Source organism: Artemia franciscana, chromosome 10 (assembly GCF_032884065.1).
Source record: "Artemia franciscana chromosome 10, ASM3288406v1, whole genome shotgun sequence".
NCBI classification, from domain to species: domain Eukaryota; kingdom Metazoa; phylum Arthropoda; class Branchiopoda; order Anostraca; family Artemiidae; genus Artemia; species Artemia franciscana.
Genome location: NC_088872.1, coordinates 37,161,085 through 37,180,631, shown reverse-complemented (window position 1 = coordinate 37,180,631; position 19,547 = coordinate 37,161,085). Strand labels below are relative to the sequence as shown.

At 36.5% G+C, this 19,547-nt stretch overlaps 1 protein-coding gene across 1 annotated transcript in view; it reads left to right on the top strand.

Annotated features, from left to right (window-relative positions):
* Nucleotides 1-3,143: 3,143 nt before the first annotated feature.
* The window catches only part of LOC136032155 (nitric oxide synthase-like protein), a gene marked incomplete in the record, with an annotated part of 293,001 nt that continues 276,597 nt past the window's right edge, over nt 3,144-19,547 (top strand). Inside the window, 1 exon segment of the mRNA XM_065712338.1 lies at nt 3,144-3,312. Within this exon segment, the coding sequence (XP_065568410.1) occupies nt 3,296-3,312 (17 nt within the window).

Genomic DNA, 19,547 nt, shown 5'->3' with positions numbered 1-19,547 from the left:
GTGTGTGTGTGTGTGTGTGTGTGTGTGTGTGTGTGTGTGTGTGTGTGTGTGTGTGTGTGTGTGTGTGTGTGTGTGTGTGTGTGTGTGTGTGTGTGTGTGTGTGTGTGTGTGTGTGTGTGTGTGTGTGTGTGTGTGTGTGTGTGTGTGTGTGTGTGTGTGTGTGTGTGTGTGTGTGTGTGTGTGTGTGTGTGTGTGTGTGTGTGTGTGTGTGTGTGTGTGTGTGTGTGTGTGTGTGTGTGTGTGTGTGTGTGTGTGTGTGTGTGTGTGTGTGTGTGTGTGTGTGTGTGTGTGTGTGTGTGTGTGTGTGTGTGTGTGTGTGTGTGTGTGTGTGTGTGTGTGTGTGTGTGTGTGTGTGTGTGTGTGTGTGTGTGTGTGTGTGTGTGTGTGTGTGTGTGTGTGTGTGTGTGTGTGTGTGTGTGTGTGTGTGTGTGTGTGTGTGTGTGTGTGTGTGTGTGTGTGTGTGTGTGTGTGTGTGTGTGTGTGTGTGTGTGTGTGTGTGTGTGTGTGTGTGTGTGTGTGTGTGTGTGTGTGTGTGTGTGTGTGTGTGTGTGTGTGTGTGTGTGTGTGTGTGTGTGTGTGTGTGTGTGTGTGTGTGTGTGTGTGTGTGTGTGTGTGTGTGTGTGTGTGTGTGTGTGTGTGTGTGTGTGTGTGTGTGTGTGTGTGTGTGTGTGTGTGTGTGTGTGTGTGTGTGTGTGTGTGTGTGTGTGTGTGTGTGTGTGTGTGTGTGTGTGTGTGTGTGTGTGTGTGTGTGTGTGTGTGTGTGTGTGTGTGTGTGTGTGTGTGTGTGTGTGTGTGTGTGTGTGTGTGTGTGTGTGTGTGTGTGTGTGTGTGTGTGTGTGTGTGTGTGTGTGTGTGTGTGTGTGTGTGTGTGTGTGTGTGTGTGTGTGTGTGTGTGTGTGTGTGTGTGTGTGTGTGTGTGTGTGTGTGTGTGTGTGTGTGTGTGTGTGTGTGTGTGTGTGTGTGTGTGTGTGTGTGTGTGTGTGTGTGTGTGTGTGAAGCAGAAAATATTGGGTTATGATCAATTTAGACCATGGCCTTAATTGAAGGTGGCCGGAAGGCTTTTCCTGGCCCTCGTATGTTTTTCAAAGAGTAAAAAAAATGTGATATAACGTTTGTATCTTGACTAAAAATCCTGAATGCTTTAACTCTACATCTCTAGGTTTTTAAACAATCAAAAAAGAAACACTCTCTATCATGTAACAAAACATTGCATCATCTTGAAGAAAACATTCCCTATTACGGAGCATAGAGATGTACTATACCTCTACAGGTGTGTGATAGTATTGTATCAGACCCAGGTGCACGTAATAAAATCTTGATGGGTTAGTGGCTCAAAAAGTATGCCCCCTATAGCGGTCGCAGGACCTTAAAAGTCCTCACTACTTGTATAGTGTCCTTTGATTTAGTTTTAGATCATCATCAACATCCTCTAAAAGTATAAACTTAACTCCCTTACTATTCCTGAGATATTAAAGATACAACTTTTGGACTATTTGGATGCACACACTGCCTTTTGACTTAGTACAATATTCCCTCAATTCCCTTGGTTTCTGGAATGAACTCGACCCACTCTTTTTAAAACCTGGTTGTACACACCATCTTTTACTTTAGTTCAAGCTCTCGTTCAAAATTCCATAAGAAACTCAATTTAAAGCCCATATCTGTTCCTGTGATACTGCGCATATACATTTTTACAGCCTGGATACATATAATGTCTTTTGATTTAGTTTAACATCCTTCTAGACATACCTGAAAGCTAAACCTTTCAGGTCTTCAATACAGCCTTTTAAAAACCTGAATGCTCTAATGCCCTTTCTCCAGGGCCTCAACACGAGAGTTGAAAGTTTGCTATTTAATGATACAGATTGAAACTCCTCGTGTGATTTTGGTTCAAAAGGAACGCAACATGCCTACCTTTCTGTAATAATATCGGTTTAAAATTCTTACGTAAATATGCGTCAAATAAGATGCAGCATATCTTTCTTTTTGTTGAAAAGCTTACAAAGACACAAAAGAGATGATAGAGAGTTAGGGGCTGGTTGTGCTCCTCAGCTTTATTTTCACCAAGTTATGACTTACCTCACTTTTTCTTTTTTTTTTAAATGTAAATGAAGCTAAATTCATTTAGCTTCATTCAGGTCGATGAAATTGCTTATTTCATCGACCATATTTGAAAAGAAAATAAAAACTGTTTTAATACTTTTATTACATCTTCAAGGGTCTGTATTGATAAATGTTGAAAAAATTATTCCTCTCTTGGTTAAAAACCTAATTTCCTTTTTGTATGAGAGACTGATAAAGATGTATATGTGATACAATTCCTCTACCTCAGCGCTAAGTGCAGAAAATTATACGGGGGGCTCAAAAGAAATCGTTCAGATAAAATGGTTGGTAGCAGTAGATGGCAGTGCTTCGGATCTATGCGGCAATGGTTTCTTTGGATGTGGATATTTTCTATTTGTTTTGTTAAAAACAATTTTTGGTTCTGCAGGGCATATAAAACACATGTCTAGCATTTAGGCACTGAACTATTTTAAAACAGCTACCATTTGAAACTGATGCCAGCTAGAACGGAACTTTCTACTCGAAAGCAGAAACATGACTCGAATAAAGAATAGCCTGGCGGAAGAACCGGCGGAACTTTCTTTCAGCTTACACACTGTAGGCTCTGGCTCAAATAGATGTGATGACTATATTCTTAGGAACTGGGCCGAGTTACACGTTCTATTTAATATGTAACGTCATCTTCTTCTATCCAGACTGAGGTCCCTCTTTTCGTAATAACCGTGGTGGTTCTTCCACTTCCACTTTCCTTTACCATTTTCTAACAATAAGGTGAATTAGTGATACAGAAAGAGAGAGAGGGGGGTGGGTGTTTGGGAAACAAAATAAAAACAAAGTGTTGCTCCCGTTGTACAACTGTGTCTTATTAATGAATGTAAGCAAAAAACACGTTGAACTGAATTAAACAATATATCAAATTCCGTGCTATCTGAGACTAGAAAGTAAGAATGTTTATCCTTATGATAAATTAATGGGCACCGTACTATTTTGTCATTTTTTAATTGTAGAAAGGTCAATTATTTGCTTATCGTATCAAATGATAAATCAATAATTGGCATTTTTTACAAGTGACTCTTCCAGTAAAAGCTTAGACAAATGAACGCCTTGCCCGTAAGACAAATAGTGTAATTTCTTAGTCTCTTGTTCGACCACAGTCTCTCAATAACAAATAAAGTTTCTAAAAACACAATAGTGAAGAACAAAGGATTGTTGGTTAAAAAATTTCCTCAAGATGTCTGCTGACTATAGGTAATTTATTGTGTTGCACAAACAGCATAATATTATTTATTTTAAATTTGCTTTCTGTTTCTTGTGCTATCATTTTTCCCATTGTCTTTTAAAACTGACCAAGCAGTTCGGGGTAGCAGACTGTAAGTAAGGAGCCACTCGGCAAAATAGTAGCTAAAACTCTAAAAGAAGAAATTTTGACAACGATTAATGCATTACTTTTTTTTATTTTGTGCTGATTCCAGATATAAAAAGCTATTAAGTTTAACTTCACCTAAGAAAAAGTATGAGCATGAGAATATTCGTTCAATTTTCGAAATGAGTTTCGGAAAATGTTCTTTACGGACAAAAATGCTAGAGAAAGTATTGTTCTGTAGCGTGATCTCTTTTGTGACCTGAGAAAGTCACTGGGTCCCAAATTTTCATTCAAATTAACCGTTTCTATAATCCATAACTTTCACCCCTCAATCACCCATTAATCCACTTAGTCCTTGGTCCACACAAACACCCCTTAAGAGACACACCCATGCATGACCATCCTTCTCTGGAAAAAGGGAAAATTTTTGTTACATAGATAGTGGCTGTGGATTTTTGATAGCTGTTAAATTTCATTATATAATTTTCACTAAGATGGCACCCCTTTTGGGGGGAGTTTAGCCATTTTTCTATAATTAAATATGCTGGCAATGATTTTTCACCTCTATCCGTCCGTGGTTATATACCTAAATGCTCTTTGGAAATTCGAAAATTTGCGGTTAAAAGTACACTTTTGAGACTTCCTATATACACAAATTCTATAAAGATCCACTGGCCCTTCCTTAATAGCTGATGTGCAATTTTTCACCAATGTACATACTTCTATTACGGTTTCAAATGATTTTCTATGTTAAGCGTTTATTATGTACGGACTACGTAGGAACCAACTTTCTTATTTATCATTCAAGGGTTACTTTCTGAATCACGGTTGTCGACCAGCCTAGTGGAAAGTCAATCAACATAGTAAAGGGCAAACCATGGCCAATAATAACCTAAAGTTCAAAACATGTCTTGAAAGAAACTGAAAAAATTGCCATTTGACCATCGGCGTAGTGAAGGGGGAAGGGACCGCCCCAAGAACTTCAAATTGACAGTAGATACTAACGGAAAATTTTTGTATTCTGGAATTTTTCTGTTGGATGTTACTAGATGGTTGACAAAATTGGAAATAAACAGCAATTTCTAAATATCGTTTCCAATAAACAATTTTGATTTTTGGTTCGACATATAGATTGAAGACTGGCCCACAATCAGGTACAATTATTTTTCTTGGAAATGGAAAAGTGAGTATGCATCTTGCAGTAAGATAATGGAGAAGCAACAACCCAAATAACCTTTTTAAAGTCTATTCTCAAAATAATAAAATTCTGCAGACCTTAGGCCTATTTACCATTTTAAAGTGTGAACGGCCAGTCTCTGCTCGTGATAGCCATTTTTCTGAAACAAAATCTTCTTACAGCCAGGGGTCAGGAACTTATTTGGAATGAACCCATACATGACCTGAGGGAAGGGGGCAGGGGGGTAGCTGTTCATTTCCCTTGAACTTCAAATTTACACTAGATATTAATTAGAACTTTTCGTATAACGTATTGTTTTCTGTTGACCTGGTAGATGGTAGATGAAACCGGAAATAAACAGAAATTTCCAAATATAGTTTCGATAAACAATTTTGATTTTTGGTCCGATATATAGATAGAAGACTGGCCCAGGATCGTGCACAATTATTGTTCTTGGAAATGGAAAAGTGAGTATGTAACTTGCAGTACGATGATGGAGAAGCAACACCCAAAATAACCTTTTTAAAGTCTATTCTCAGACTGATAAAATTCAACAGATCTTAGGCCTATTTACCATTTTAAAGTGTATATGGCCAATCTCTGCTCGTGATAGCCATTTTCTGAAACAAAATCTTCTTACAGCCAGGGGTCCAGGAACTTGCTTTGGATGGAACCATACATGAGCCGAGGGAAGGGGGCAAGGGGATAGCTGGCCTTTTCCCTGTAACTTCAAATTTACACTAGATATTAACTCATGATATTACACTAGATATTAACTCATGATATTACACTAGATATTAATTCATGATAGTGCATTGGGATTGTCCTCTGCCTGCTTATTCCTCACCCCATAAGCGCTGACTGAAAAAATGAAACAAAAAAGAATAAAAGGAGACGTATTACTGCAACGCTCCTCATAAAGTGATTTTCTTTGTTGCTCGAGATTTGTGAAACTTCAATACTCCTAAAAGTTTGCAAAAGCGTCTCCTAAATAATCTCAAAAAGAAGAAGAAAATGAGAATCAATGCTATTGAAAACAGAATTCTGCGTTTTTATTTTACTACAGCTTTTGACATGTTTTTGGAACAAGGAAGTTTCTTTTATACCTTGGAGTAACGAGCTAGGACTTTGTTAGAGAAAACTTTTAAAAGCTTTGTAGAGAAAAATATTCCCGCCATTTTCTGCAAAAAAATCCCTTGAGAGGAAAGTTTTCCTTGTAGCGAAAAACGAATGTTTCTTTTTGAAGAAAATCGACTTAGGGGGTTTGGATTTTAAATGAAACAGCTTTGATTTCGTGAATCTGGGTTATCTTGAAACTTTAAGATACTTCTACAGAAGAATTAAATCTGAATAAATGGCGAAAAAACAACAAAAACAAGAACACATTTATTAACCTCACCTTCGTCCCAAACAGTCAATGTCCAAAAGAGAAAAACAAGCTACGTCATGTACACATTGCATAAACAATATTGTCGAAAATTAAGTCAATACAAGTTTTTAAAATGAAAATAAGGAGTGAACTTAAAACATAAAAACCCCCATTATGCTCCGCATGCTGGGGGGTCACAAATTCTATCGTTCCACAAACAGCAGAACATTAAAATTTATAAATGCAACCGACATCCCGGCGAAATTCGCAACCCAAACCTGCGGTCTGTTTTGAGCCATGTTATCGAATTCACAATTGTGATTATAACTCATGGCGCTGACCAAACAGTTCGTGGTAACGAATCAAACAGTTCATGGTGACGGACTGTATGTAAGGAGCAACCCGGCTCAATAATAACCGAAATTCTACAAAAAACAAAGTTTTTTTTAGTAATAGTTACATCAAACGAATCGCATTTTAGTCCCGATTTTAAATATATAAGTTTCATTAAGTTTAGACTTACCCATCAAAAGTTACGAGTCTGAGAAAATTTGCCTTATTTTTGAAAATAGGGGGAAACACCCCTTAAAAGTCATAACATATTAACGAAAATCACATCATCAGATTCAGCATATCAGAGAACCGTACAGTTGAAGTTTCAAGCTCCTATCTACAAAAATGTGGAATTTTGTGTTTTTTGCCACAAGACAGATCACGGATGCGTGTTTATTTATTTATTTGTTGTTGTTTTTTCCCAGGGGTGATCCTATCGACCCAGTGGTCCTAGAATGTCGCGAGAACGCTCATTCTAATTGAAATTAAAAGTTCTAGTGTCCTTTTCAAGTGACCAAAAAAATTGGAGGGCACCTAGGCCCCCTCCCACGCTAATTTTTTCCAAAAGTAACCGAATCAGAATTCTGAGATATACATTTTATTCAGTATAGTTGAAAAATCTAGTACCAAGTCTTTGTGGACTATTAACTCCCCCACAGTCCCCGTAGGAAGGGCTGCAAGTTACAAACTGTGACCAGTGTTGACTCATTGTAATGGTTATTGGGAAGTGTACAGACGCTTTCAGGAGAATTTTTTGGTTGGTGGGGGATGGGCTTAGGGGAGGAGTATATGCGGGGGAATTTTCAAGGAGGAATTTGTCGTGGTGGAAGAAAATTTCCATGAAGGGAGTGGAGGATTTTTTAGCCTTTTTTTCTTAAAAACTATTAAAAAATAAATATGAAAAAGTGTCTTCAACTGAAAGTAAGGTGCAGCATTAAAACTTAAAACGATAGGCCTACTCCCTCGCTACATTTTTTCTCAAAATCGTCTGATCAAAAGTATGAGAAAGCCATTGAGCCAAAAAACTAAATTAATATGCATATTTCGTTTTAATTATTCATGTGCTGAGAGCCAAAATCATGGATCAATTCAAAAACGTTCAGAAATTAAGTGAAAAAACAAGTTTTTTTTAACTGAAAGTAAGGAGTGACATGAAAACTTAAAACGAACAGAAATTACTCCGTACATGGAAGGTGCTGTTCGCTCCTCAACACCCCGCTCTTTACGCTAAAGTTTTTTACTGTTTTAAAAAGTAGAGATGAGAGAAAGAGCCAAACCTCAGCGTAAAGAGTGGTGCGTTGAGGAGGGAAAGCCCCTTTCATATACGGAGTAATTTTTGTTCGTTCTAAGTTTAAATGGCGCTCCTTATTTTCTGTTAAAAATATTTGTTTTTTTATTTAATTGTTAGTTTAAACCATTTTTATGTTGACCTTCGGCACAAAGGCATATTTACGATGCAGATGATGAATTTAAGATTCAATTAGTCAGTGAAAAAGCTCAAAATATCTTACTGAGTGAGCCTTTGCAAAGTGAGCCTTAGCAACATACCATGTTGATTTGATACATAATCATTAGTAGACACATTTGAGCATAAGTGTTTCATTGTTGGGGCTGTATGACCAGTAGCTGCAACCCAATAGATATCAAATCACGGTCCATAGCAACCAAAAGTATTAAAAGGTGTTTAAAAGAAAAACTAATAAGGAATAATTCGGATTTGAACCCGATCCAGGATTAGTAATTATTAGTTCGGTTAATCTTCATAGTAAAGTTCATTGCGTGAATCAAATTTATGGCAATTTCAAAGAAAAGACAGAATCTCCTAGAAAATAGAATTAAGCTGAAACAGAAAAAAAGTACTATTATTACATCATGTCTATAAACATTATAGATAATAATTACAGCCCTACGCCTCAAACATAAAGGGAAATAATTTGTGTAGCATATGTACAACTACAACAGATTTATACACTTTTTTTCCAAGGGAAGATCGTGTGAAAACAGTAGTATCGGAATTTAGGGAGGAGGCTCATTAGGATGAAAATGACAATATCTGTAACCTTTTTAATCAACAAGGAGATCATCCGATCCTAAATTTTAAGTAATTTTGTTTTTTAGACTTTCACTTTCTGTTAACATGGGTCACATTTGCTTACAGTTTGTCACTATGAACTTTTTAATCCATGGCTCTCTTAAATGTGAGGGAAGGTGCTGTTTCCTGCTCCAATTAAGTTTTTCTTGCATTTAGAGCATTCCTGTAACGATGTTTTTAGAATTATATTCATCCCTGAAAAACTGCGTGCCTCGAAATATTCACTAAAAAAGATTGCTTAAAATAAAGAAAATGAATTATAGCGCCATCATTTCTATTGTTTTCAAGTTGAGTTGCTCTAACGAATCCTTTTTTATTAAGGATATCTCCCAGGGACACCGGTAGGAATGTCGGTAGAGGAACGAATCCCCCTTTCCATGGAAATAAGATAACATTAAAATGTGGATAAATAGAAAATTCTGAGTTTTGCCATTTAGATTTTGATGAAATTTGGCGAAAAATTCAGAGAAATTTCCTGGAAAAGCTTGTGATGAACTCCACCTATTCACATTTTGTGCCGGTAAACATATAGATGCAATATTTTATATTACAAAGGACAGAAAAACCTAAAGTAAGATGACTCAGCACCCATATTGTAGACTTACTCCGAAAACGCACCTGCACCAGGAAATGAAGCGTGGCTAAAGATTATTTATCCCTCTCCGAATCCTTCTTCTATATATCTGGACCTTTCTGATGTTTACAACTTTTGGGAATAGAACTGCACTTTCGGATTTTTCAGGTGCACTTCCCTCCTTCACCCATGGAACGATCAACCGAACCTTTTCTGTAATAGCTGTTAAATAATTATGTGTCTATATACGTAATATTATCAAGACTTAAATGAAACATATAAATCTATATATTAACCCGTTATTTTGTATAGGCCACGCCCATCCTTAGGGATAAATGCGCCACCACGCTGCATTACTGCTTCTGAGACTTACAACACTCAATAAGCAGTTGTTCAACAGTTATAAATCGATTAACAATTATATTTTAATGGTTCTATATCGATTTGATCCTCTCAGGGGCAATATTCGTTGGGCGCCACAGAGTGTCAAAAAAGGCTAGTTTGGTGTGGCGAAATCTGTATTGCTTCTTAAAAAGGACATTGGATTTTTAAATTTCGATTTAGCTTTCTCTCCATATTCTAAGACCACTGGATAGATACACACCCCCCCCCCCTCAGAAACAACGAATAAACATTAGCCTGTGACCATCCTTCTCAGAAAAAATGTACAATTTCGCTTTTTTTTGCTGGTAGTGGTTTCAAACCTTCCCGAGAGGCTCTCTAATATGCTGATTTTCATTGTCTTTTTCAGTCAACATCAATCGCCTCTTTTTGGGGCGTATTTATTGTCTCGTGTTTTAAAAATCAGCCCGAGCTCTTTTTGGCTCATAACTTTAGGTGGACACTGCATATCGCATTTTCAAGAGGCCGAGAGGGGGATGGTAAACCTCCTGTTAAGGGCGCAAAATTGCAGAAAACACCAGTTTCCTATGGTGCGGTTTCTTGTTGAAAGGCCATTATCTTTTAATGACTCTATTCATAAATTCTCTATGATATCCGAAGGCTCTGGTGTATCATTTCACATTATTTGCCATGATTGTTTCCTGTTGAGCCATTCGTGAAACTCAGGGTGAAAAGGAACTTGACCTCTGCAAATGCGCAATTTAATCGGCCTTGTTTAAGGTATCCTAGTCATCCTTTTGCTGATTACAGTCAGTTCGAAGTGTGACACTTCTGGATAACATACTTCTAAAGGGGAAAGCTTAATTGTGACCTAGGTCTAAATAAGGTTAGTCAATTTCTCTTCAAAGCTGATTTGGATTTAGCAGGTCGAGTACTTGTCTAATGCTTATAAAAAACATGTTTATTACAGAAATTTTTATAATAAAAAAAATCGTGCAGAGGAAAATGAGCACACAATTAAATGACAAAAATGGTTCTCTAGTTTGGAAGACAATGGTTAGTATTTCCCAAGCATCAATAATCTAACTCTGAGAGGGAGGGGAGGGGGTTATGATCCATCGCAGTAAATGTGAAAAAAAGGAAGTCCTAAAGTAGTTAGAATAAAAGACGTCAGTGTGATGAGTATTTCTTTACAGTCCGCTGTTTACTAGGTTGCAGCTACTGTTACAACCCTGGTATTCCAATTACTAACTAAGATAAACCCAGTTAGACAACAATCTTTGCCAGGTTTATTATTTATTAAAAAAGAATAGAGATTAAATCAAAAAAGGAAAATAGAAGCTATATGTGCAAAGAACAAATGTAACTTTAAAACCTACAAAAATAATGGCTGCTTAGTGCATTCTACAGTTTTCTTTTAAACTAAAAAGGATTCGTGAAAAATGACTCAAATATTTGGCGTTTAATAAAGCACTGGAATAACATAATATTAGAACTGCGGGAAATTATTACAACGTCGTTTAGTTGAGCCACTTTTACAGAAATGTGGGTACTTGTTTGTTAGCCAGTACACACTCGAGAATTTGGATCTACAGGTAAAGGGTTGAAACAACTGAGACGCTTGGGAGATAGATAGAATATGTATAACTTGGGCTGCATAGCTCTAGCTCTAACTTCCCAGTTACAGGTAAAACTAAAAGGGTATTAAGTTAGAAGGTAAGAATAAATATTCAGTTTCAAGCCTTGTGAAACCTAATACGACTTTGTTAAGTTGAGCTACTTTTACTGAACTTTTCTCTAAAAGTTCTGTATTTTTTTTTCTAAAAGTTCTTGTAAGTTTTGTTCGTTTTCTGTAGAAAGAGAGCATAAAAAACAATAAGTTGGATTTTGCCATTAATTAAAAAAAAAATTGTCGAAAAAAATTCAGAAAGAGTGAGGGGCAACAATAAAACCCAAAACCATTAGAAAGAGAAATGACAGGTGAAGCAGCTAAGGCTGGGACATTACTGAGATATTACGGTCCAGAACCTTTAATTCCATTTCCTCAGAGTTGCTGGAAGGCGGCGGTGAGGGGTTGGAGCAATGAGAGAGCGGAAAAAAATCGGCACAGGTAGGTGGGTTGTAAGGAAGCGAAGGAATTACTCCCAAAGTTTAGTCCTACCCTGACTAAACATTTTCTACGACTGAAAAGGTCCGAGACGAAAATGGTTACCAAAGCCATAATAGGAATTAGAAATTTTGGAAAATATCTTTCCTGAATAGGGAGGGGTAAATCCACATCACATCAAAAATGTGAGACGACTACTTTGGAGCAAGAAGGCATCTGATAGAAGACTGTCTAGCTAAGACTAGACACCGACTAGAGATATTTCATGATGTTGTTATTAAACTGGAGTCCATACTAAGGGAAGGAGAAGTCCGGCAGCTGGAAAAATATATTGTAGGTGTGGGAAAGCCGAACCAATCATTGGTTTCTCCAAGCATAAATATAGGATAGATTTTGGGATGCAGAGGCAATTGGCCCTGAAGACCTGAGCCTCTATCTACTGGTAGTGGTTCCACCTCTCCTAATAATGATAATGAGAAAGAGAATCGTAGGTTATGATAAGTCAAACTATTGATAAGCAAAACAAACTCAGAAATTACCATGAGGGAGTAAATGAAAAATAACAAGAAGAGAGAGTGCACAACCAGTTAAAATACCAGTTATTTTCTGGTATGATTTTTTGGAAACGTAAAATATTACAAGTCCACAAAAATAAGGGATTCTTTTACAACATGCTGTTCCAAAAAAAAAAAAAAATTAATCTTAGTTAAATAGTCTTTTACTGTGTCAACAAAATTTCAAACAGCATAATATTATTTATTTTAAATTTGCTTTCTGTTTCTTGTGCTATCATTTTTCCCATTGTCTTTTAAAACTGACCAAGCAGTTCGGGGTAGCAGACTGTAAGTAAGGAGCCACTCGGCAAAATAGTAGCTAAAACTCTAAAAGAAGAAATTTTGACAACGATTAATGCATTACTTTTTTTTTATTTTGTGCTGATTCCAGATATAAAAAGCTATTAAGTTTAACTTCACCTAAGAAAAAGTATGAGCATGAGAATATTCGTTCAATTTTCGAAATGTGTTTCGGAAAATGTTCTTTACGGACAAAAATGCTAGAGAAAGTATTGTTCTGTAGCGTGACCTCTTTTGTGACCTGAGAAAGTCACTGGGTCCCAAATTTTCATTCAAATTAACCGTTTCTATAATCCATAACTTTCACCCCTCAATCACCAATTAATCCACTTAGTCCTTGGTCCACACAATCACCCCTTAAAAGACACACCATGCATGACCATCCTTCTCTGGAAAAAGGTAAAAATTTTGTTACATAGATAGTGGCTGTGGATTTTTGATAGCTGTTAAATTTCATTATATAATTTTCACTAAGATGGCACCCCTTTTGGGGGGAGTTTAGCCATTTTTCTATAATTAAATATTCCGGCAATGATTTTTCACCTCTATCCGTCCGTGGTTATATACCTGAATGCTCATTGGAAATTCGAAAATTTGCGGTTAAAAGTACACTTTTGAGACTTCCTATGTACACAAATTCTATAAAGATCCACTGGCCCTTCCTTAATAGCTGATGTGCAATTTTGCACCAATGTACATACTTCTATTACGGTTTCAAATGATTTTCTATGTTAAGCGTTTATTGTGTACGGACTACGTAGGAACCAACTTTCTTATTTATCATTCAAGGGTTACTTTCTGATTCACGGTTGTCGACCAGCCTAGTGGAAAGTCAATCAACATAGTAAAGGGCAAACCATGGCCAATAATAACCTAAAGTTCAAATTATGTCTTAAAAGAAACTGAAAAAATTGCCATTTGACCATCGGCGTAGTGAAGGAGGAAGGGACCGCCCCAAGAACTTCAAATTGACAGTAGATACTAACGGAAAATTTTTGTATTCTGGAATTTTTCTGTTGGATGTTACTAGATGGTTGACAAAATTGGAAATAAACAGCAATTTCTAAATATCGTTTCCAATAAACAATTTTGATTTTTGGTTCGACATATAGATTGAAGACTGGCCCACAATCAGGTACAATTATTTTTCTTGGAAATGGAAAAGTGAGTATGCATCTTGCAGTAAGATGATGGAGAAGCAACAACCCAAATAACCTTTTTAAAGTCTATTCTCAAAATAATAAAATTCTGCACACCTTAGGCCTATTTACCATTTTAAAGTGTGAACGGCCAATCTCTGCTCGTGATAGCCATTTTTCTGAAACAAAATCTTCTTACAGCCAGGGGTCCAGGAACTTATTTGGAATGAACCCATACATGACCTGAGGGAAGGGGGCAGGGGGGTAGCTGTTCATTTCCCTTGAACTTCAAATTTACACTAGATATTAATTAGAACTTTTCGTATAACGTATTGTTTTCTGTTGACCTGGTAGATGGTAGATGAAACCGGAAATAAACAGAAATTTCCAAATATAGTTTCGATAAACAATTTTGATTTTTGGTCCGATATATAGATAGAAGACTGGCCCAGGATCGTGCACAATTATTGTTCTTGGAAATGGAAAAGTGAGTATGTAACTTGCAGTACGATGATGGAGAAGCAACACCCAAAATAACCTTTTTAAAGTCTATTCTCAGACTGATAAAATTCAACAGATCTTAGGCCTATTTACCATTTTAAAGTGTATATGGCCAATCTCTGCTCGTGATAGCCATTTTCTGAAACAAAATCTTCTTACAGCCAGGGGTCCAGGAACTTGCTTTGGATGGAACCATACATGAGCCGAGGGAAGGGGGCAAGGGGATAGCTGGCCTTTTCCCTGTAACTTCAAATTTACACTAGATATTAACTCATGATATTACACTAGATATTAACTCATGATATTACACTAGATATTAATTCATGATAGTGCATTGGGATTGTCCTCTGCCTGCTTATTCCTCACCCCATAAGCGCTGACTGAAAAAATGAAACAAAAAAGAATAAAAGGAGACGTATTACTGCAACGCTCCTCATAAAGTGATTTTCTTTGTTGCTCGAGATTTGTGAAACTTCAATACTCCTAAAAGTTTGCAAAAGCGTCTCCTAAATAATCTCAAAAAGAAGAAGAAAATGAGAATCAATGCTATTGAAAACAGAATTCTGCGTTTTTATTTTACTACAGCTTTTGACATGTTTTTGGAACAAGGAAGTTTCTTTTATACCTTGGAGTAACGAGCTAGGACTTTGTTAGAGAAAACTTTTAAAAGCTTTGTAGAGAAAAATATTCCCGCCATTTTCTGCAAAAAAATCCCTTGAGAGGAAAGTTTTCCTTGTAGCGAAAAACGAATGTTTCTTTTTGAAGAAAATCGACTTAGGGGGTTTGGATTTTAAATGAAACAGCTTTGATTTCGTGAATCTGGGTTATCTTGAAACTTTAAGATACTTCTACAGAAGAATTAAATCTGAATAAATGGCGAAAAAACAACAAAAACAAGAACACATTTATTAACCTCACCTTCGTCCCAAACAGTCAATGTCCAAAAGAGAAAAACAAGCTACGTCATGTACACATTGCGTAAACAATATTGTCGAAAATTAAGTCAATACAAGTTTTTAAAATGAAAATAAGGAGTGAACTTAAAACATAAAAACCCCCATTATGCTCCGCATGCTGGGGGGTCACAAATTCTATCGTTCCACAAACAGCAGAACATTAAAATTTATAAATGCAACCGACATCCCGGCGAAATTCGCAACCCAAACCTGCGGTCTGTTTTGAGCCATGTTATCGAATTCACAATTGTGATTATAACTCATGGCGCTGACCAAACAGTTCGTGGTAACGAATCAAACAGTTCATGGTGACGGACTGTATGTAAGGAGCAACCCGGCTCAATAATAACCGAAATTCTACAAAAACAAAGTTTTTTTTAGTAATAGTTACATCAAACGAATCGCATTTTAGTCCCGATTTTAAATATATAAGTTTCATTAAGTTTAGACTTACCCATCAAAAGTTACGAGTCTGAGAAAATTTGCCTTATTTTTGAAAATAGGGGGAAACACCCCTTAAAAGTCATAACATATTAACGAAAATCACATCATCAGATTCAGCATATCAGAGAACCGTACAGTTGAAGTTTCAAGCTCCTATCTACAAAAATGTGGAATTTTGTGTTTTTTGCCACAAGACAGATCACGGATGCTTGTTTATTTATTTATTTGTTGTTGTTTTTTCCCAGGGGTGATCCTATCGACCCAGTGGTCCTAGAATGTCGCGAGAACGCTCATTCTAATTGAAATTAAAAGTTCTAGTGTCCTTTTCAAGTGACCAAAAAAATTGGAGGGCACCTAGGCCCCCTCCCACGCTAATTTTTTCCAAAAGTAACCGAATCAGAATTCTGAGATATACATTTTATTCAGTATAGTTGAAAAATCTAGTACCAAGTCTTTGTGGACTATTAACTCCCCCACAGTCCCCGTAGGAAGGGCTGCAAGTTACAAACTGTGACCAGTGTTGACTTATTGTAATGGTTATTGGGAAGTGTACAGACGCTTTCAGGAGAATATTTTGGTTGGTGGGGGATGGGTTTAGGGGAGGAGTATATGCGGGGGAATTTTCAAGGAGGAATTTGTCGTGGTGGAAGAAAATTTCCATGAAGGGAGTGGAGGATTTTTTAGCCTTTTTTTCTTAAAAACTATTAAAAAATAAATATGAAAAATTTTCTTCAACTGAAAGTAAGGTGCAGCATTAAAACTTAAAACGATAGGCCTACTCCCTCGCTACATTTTTTCTCAAAATCGTCTGATCAAAAGTATGAGAAAGCCATTGAGCCAAAAAACTAAATTAATATGCATATTTCGTTTTAATTATTCATGTGCTGAGAGCCAAAACCATGGATCAATTCAAAAACGTTCAGAAATTAAATGAAAAAACAAGTTTTTTTTAACTGAAAGTAAGGAGTGACATGAAAACTTAAAACGAACAGAAATTACTCCGTACATGGAAGGTGCTGTTCGCTCCTCAACACCCCGCTCTTTACGCTAAAGTTTTTTACTGTTTTAAAAAGTAGAGATGAGAGAAAGATCCAAACCTCAGCGTAAAGAGTGGTGCGTTGAGGAGGGAAAGCCCCTTTCATATACGGAGTAATTTTTGTTCGTTCTAAGTTTAAATGGCGCTCCTTATTTTCTGTTAAAAATATTTGTTTTTTTATTTAATTGTTAGTTTAAACCATTTTTATGTTGACCTTCGGCACAAAGGCATATTTACGATGCAGATGATGAATTTAAGATTCAATTAGTCAGTGAAAAAGCTCAAAATATCTTACTGAGTGAGCCTTTGCAAAGTGAGCCTTAGCAACATACCATGTTGATTTGATACATAATCATTAGTAGACACATTTGAGCATAAGTGTTTCATTGTTGGGGCTGTATGACCAGTAGCTGCAACCCAATAGATATCAAATCACGGTCAATAGCAACCAAAAGTATGAAAAGGTGTTTAAAAAAAAAAACTAATAAGGAATAATTCGGATTTGAACCCGATCCAGGATTAGTAATTATTAGTTCGGTTAATCTTCATAGTAAAGTTCATTGCGTGAATCAAATTTATGGCAATTTCAAAGAAAAGACAGAATCTCCTAGAAAATAGAATTAAGCTGAAACAGAAAGAAAGTACTATTATTACATCATGTCTATAAACATTATAGATAATAATTACAGCCCTACGCCTCAAACATAAAGGGAAATAATTTGTGTAGCATATGTACAACTACAACAGATTTATACACTTTTTTTCCAAGGGAAGATCGTGTGAAAACAGTAGTATCGGAATTTAGGGAGGAGGCTCATTAGGATGAAAATGACAATATCTGTAACCTTTTTAATCAACAAGGAGATCATCCGATCCTAAATTTTAAGTAATTTTGTTTTTTAGACTTTCACTTTCTGTTAACATGGGTCACATTTGCTTACAGTTTGTCAATGAACTTTTTAATCCATGGCTCTCTTAAATGTGAGGGAAGGTGCTGTTTCCTGCTCCAATTAAGTTTTTCTTGCATTTAGAGCATTCCTGTAACGATGTTTTTAGAATTATATTCATCCCTGAAAAACTGCGTGCCTCGAAATATTCACTAAAAAAGATTGCTTAAAATAAAGAAAATGAATTATAGCGCCATCATTTCTATTGTTTTCAAGTTGAGTTGCTCTAACGAATCCTTTTTTATTAAGGATATCTCCCAGGGACACCGGTAGGAATGTCGGTAGAGGAACGAATCCTCCTTTCCATGGAAATAAGATAACATTAAAATGTGGATAAATAGAAAATTCTGAGTTTTGCCATTTAGATTTTGATGAAATTTGGCGAAAAATTCAGAGAAATTTCCTGGAAAAGCTTGTGATGAACTCCACCTATTCACCTTTTGTGCCGGTAAGCATATAGATGCAATATTTTATATTACAAAGGACAGAAAAACCTAAAGTAAGATGACTCAGCACCCATATTGTAGACTTACTCCGAAAACGCACCTGCACCAGGAAATGAAGCGTGGCTAAAGATTATTTATCCCTCTCCGAATCCTTCTTCTATATATCTGGACCTTTCTGATGTTTACAACTTTTGGGAATAGAACTGCACTTTCGGATTTTTCAGGTGCACTTCCCTCCTTCACCCATGGAACGATCAACCGAACCTTTTCTGTAATAGCTGTTAAATAATTATGTGTCTATATACGTAATATTATCAAGACTTAAATGAAACATATAAATCTATATATTAACCCGTTATTTTGTATAGGCCACGCCCATCCTTAGGGATAAATGCGCCACCACGCTGCAGTACTGCTTCTGAGACTTACAACACTCAATAAGCAGTTGTTCAACAGTTATAAATCGATTAACAATTATATTTTAATGGTTCTATATCGATTTGATCCTCTCAGGGGCAATATTCGTTGGGCGCCACAGAGTGTCAAAAAAGGCCAGTTTGGTGTGGCGAAATCTGTATTGCTTCTTAAAAAGGACATTGGATTTTTAAATTTCGATTTAGCTTTCTCTCCATATTCTAAGACCACTGGATAGATACACACCCCCCCCCCCTCAGAAACAACGAATAAACATTAGCCTGTGACCATCCTTCTCAGAAAAAATGTACAATTTCGCTTTTTTTTGCTGGTAGTGGTTTCAAACCTTCCCGAGAGGCTCTCTAATATGCTGATTTTCATTGTCTTTTTCAGTCAACATCAATCGCCTCTTTTTGGGGCGTATTTATTGTCTCGTGTTTTAAAAATCAGCCCGAGCTCTTTTTGGCTCATAACTTTAGGTGGACACTGCATATCGCATTTTCAAGAGGCCGAGAGGGGGATGGTAAACCTCCTGTTAAGGGCGCAAAATTGCAGAAAACACCAGTTTGCTATGGTGCGGTTTCTTGTTGAAAAGGCCATTATCTTTTAATGACTCTATTCATAAATTCTCTATGATATCCGAAGGCTCTGGTGTATCATTTCACATTATTTGCCATGATTGTTTCCTGTTGAGCCATTCGTGAAACTCAGGGTGAAAAGGAACTTGACCTCTGCAAATGCGCAATTTAATCGGCCTTGTTTAAGGTATCCTAGTCATCCTTTTGCTGATTACAGTCAGTTCGAAGTGTGACACTTCTGGATAACATACTTCTAAAGGGGAAAGCTTAATTGTGACCTAGGTCTAAATAAGGTTAGTCAATTTCTCTTCAAAGCTGATTCGAATTTAGCAGGTCGAGTACTTGTCTAATGCTTATAAAAAACATGTTTATTACAGAAATTTTATAATAAAAAAAATCGTGCAGAGGAAAATGAGCACACAATTAAATGACAAAAATGGTTCTCTAGTTTGGAAGACAATGGTTAGTATTTCCCAAGCATTAATAATCTAACTCTGAGAGGGAGGGGAGGGGGTTATGATCCATCGCAGTAAATGTGAAAAAAAGGAAGTCCTAAAGTAGTTAGAATAAAAGACGTCAGTGTGATGAGTATTTCTTTACAGTCCGCTGTTTACTAGGTTGCAGCTACTGTTACAACCCTGGTATTCCAATTACTAACTAAGATAAACCCAGTTAGACAACAATCTTTGCCAGGTTTATTATTTATTAAAAAAGAATAGAGATTAAATCAAAAAAGGAAAATAGAAGCTATATGTGCAAAGAACAAATGTAACTTTAAAACCTACAAAAATAATGGCTGCTTAGTGCATTC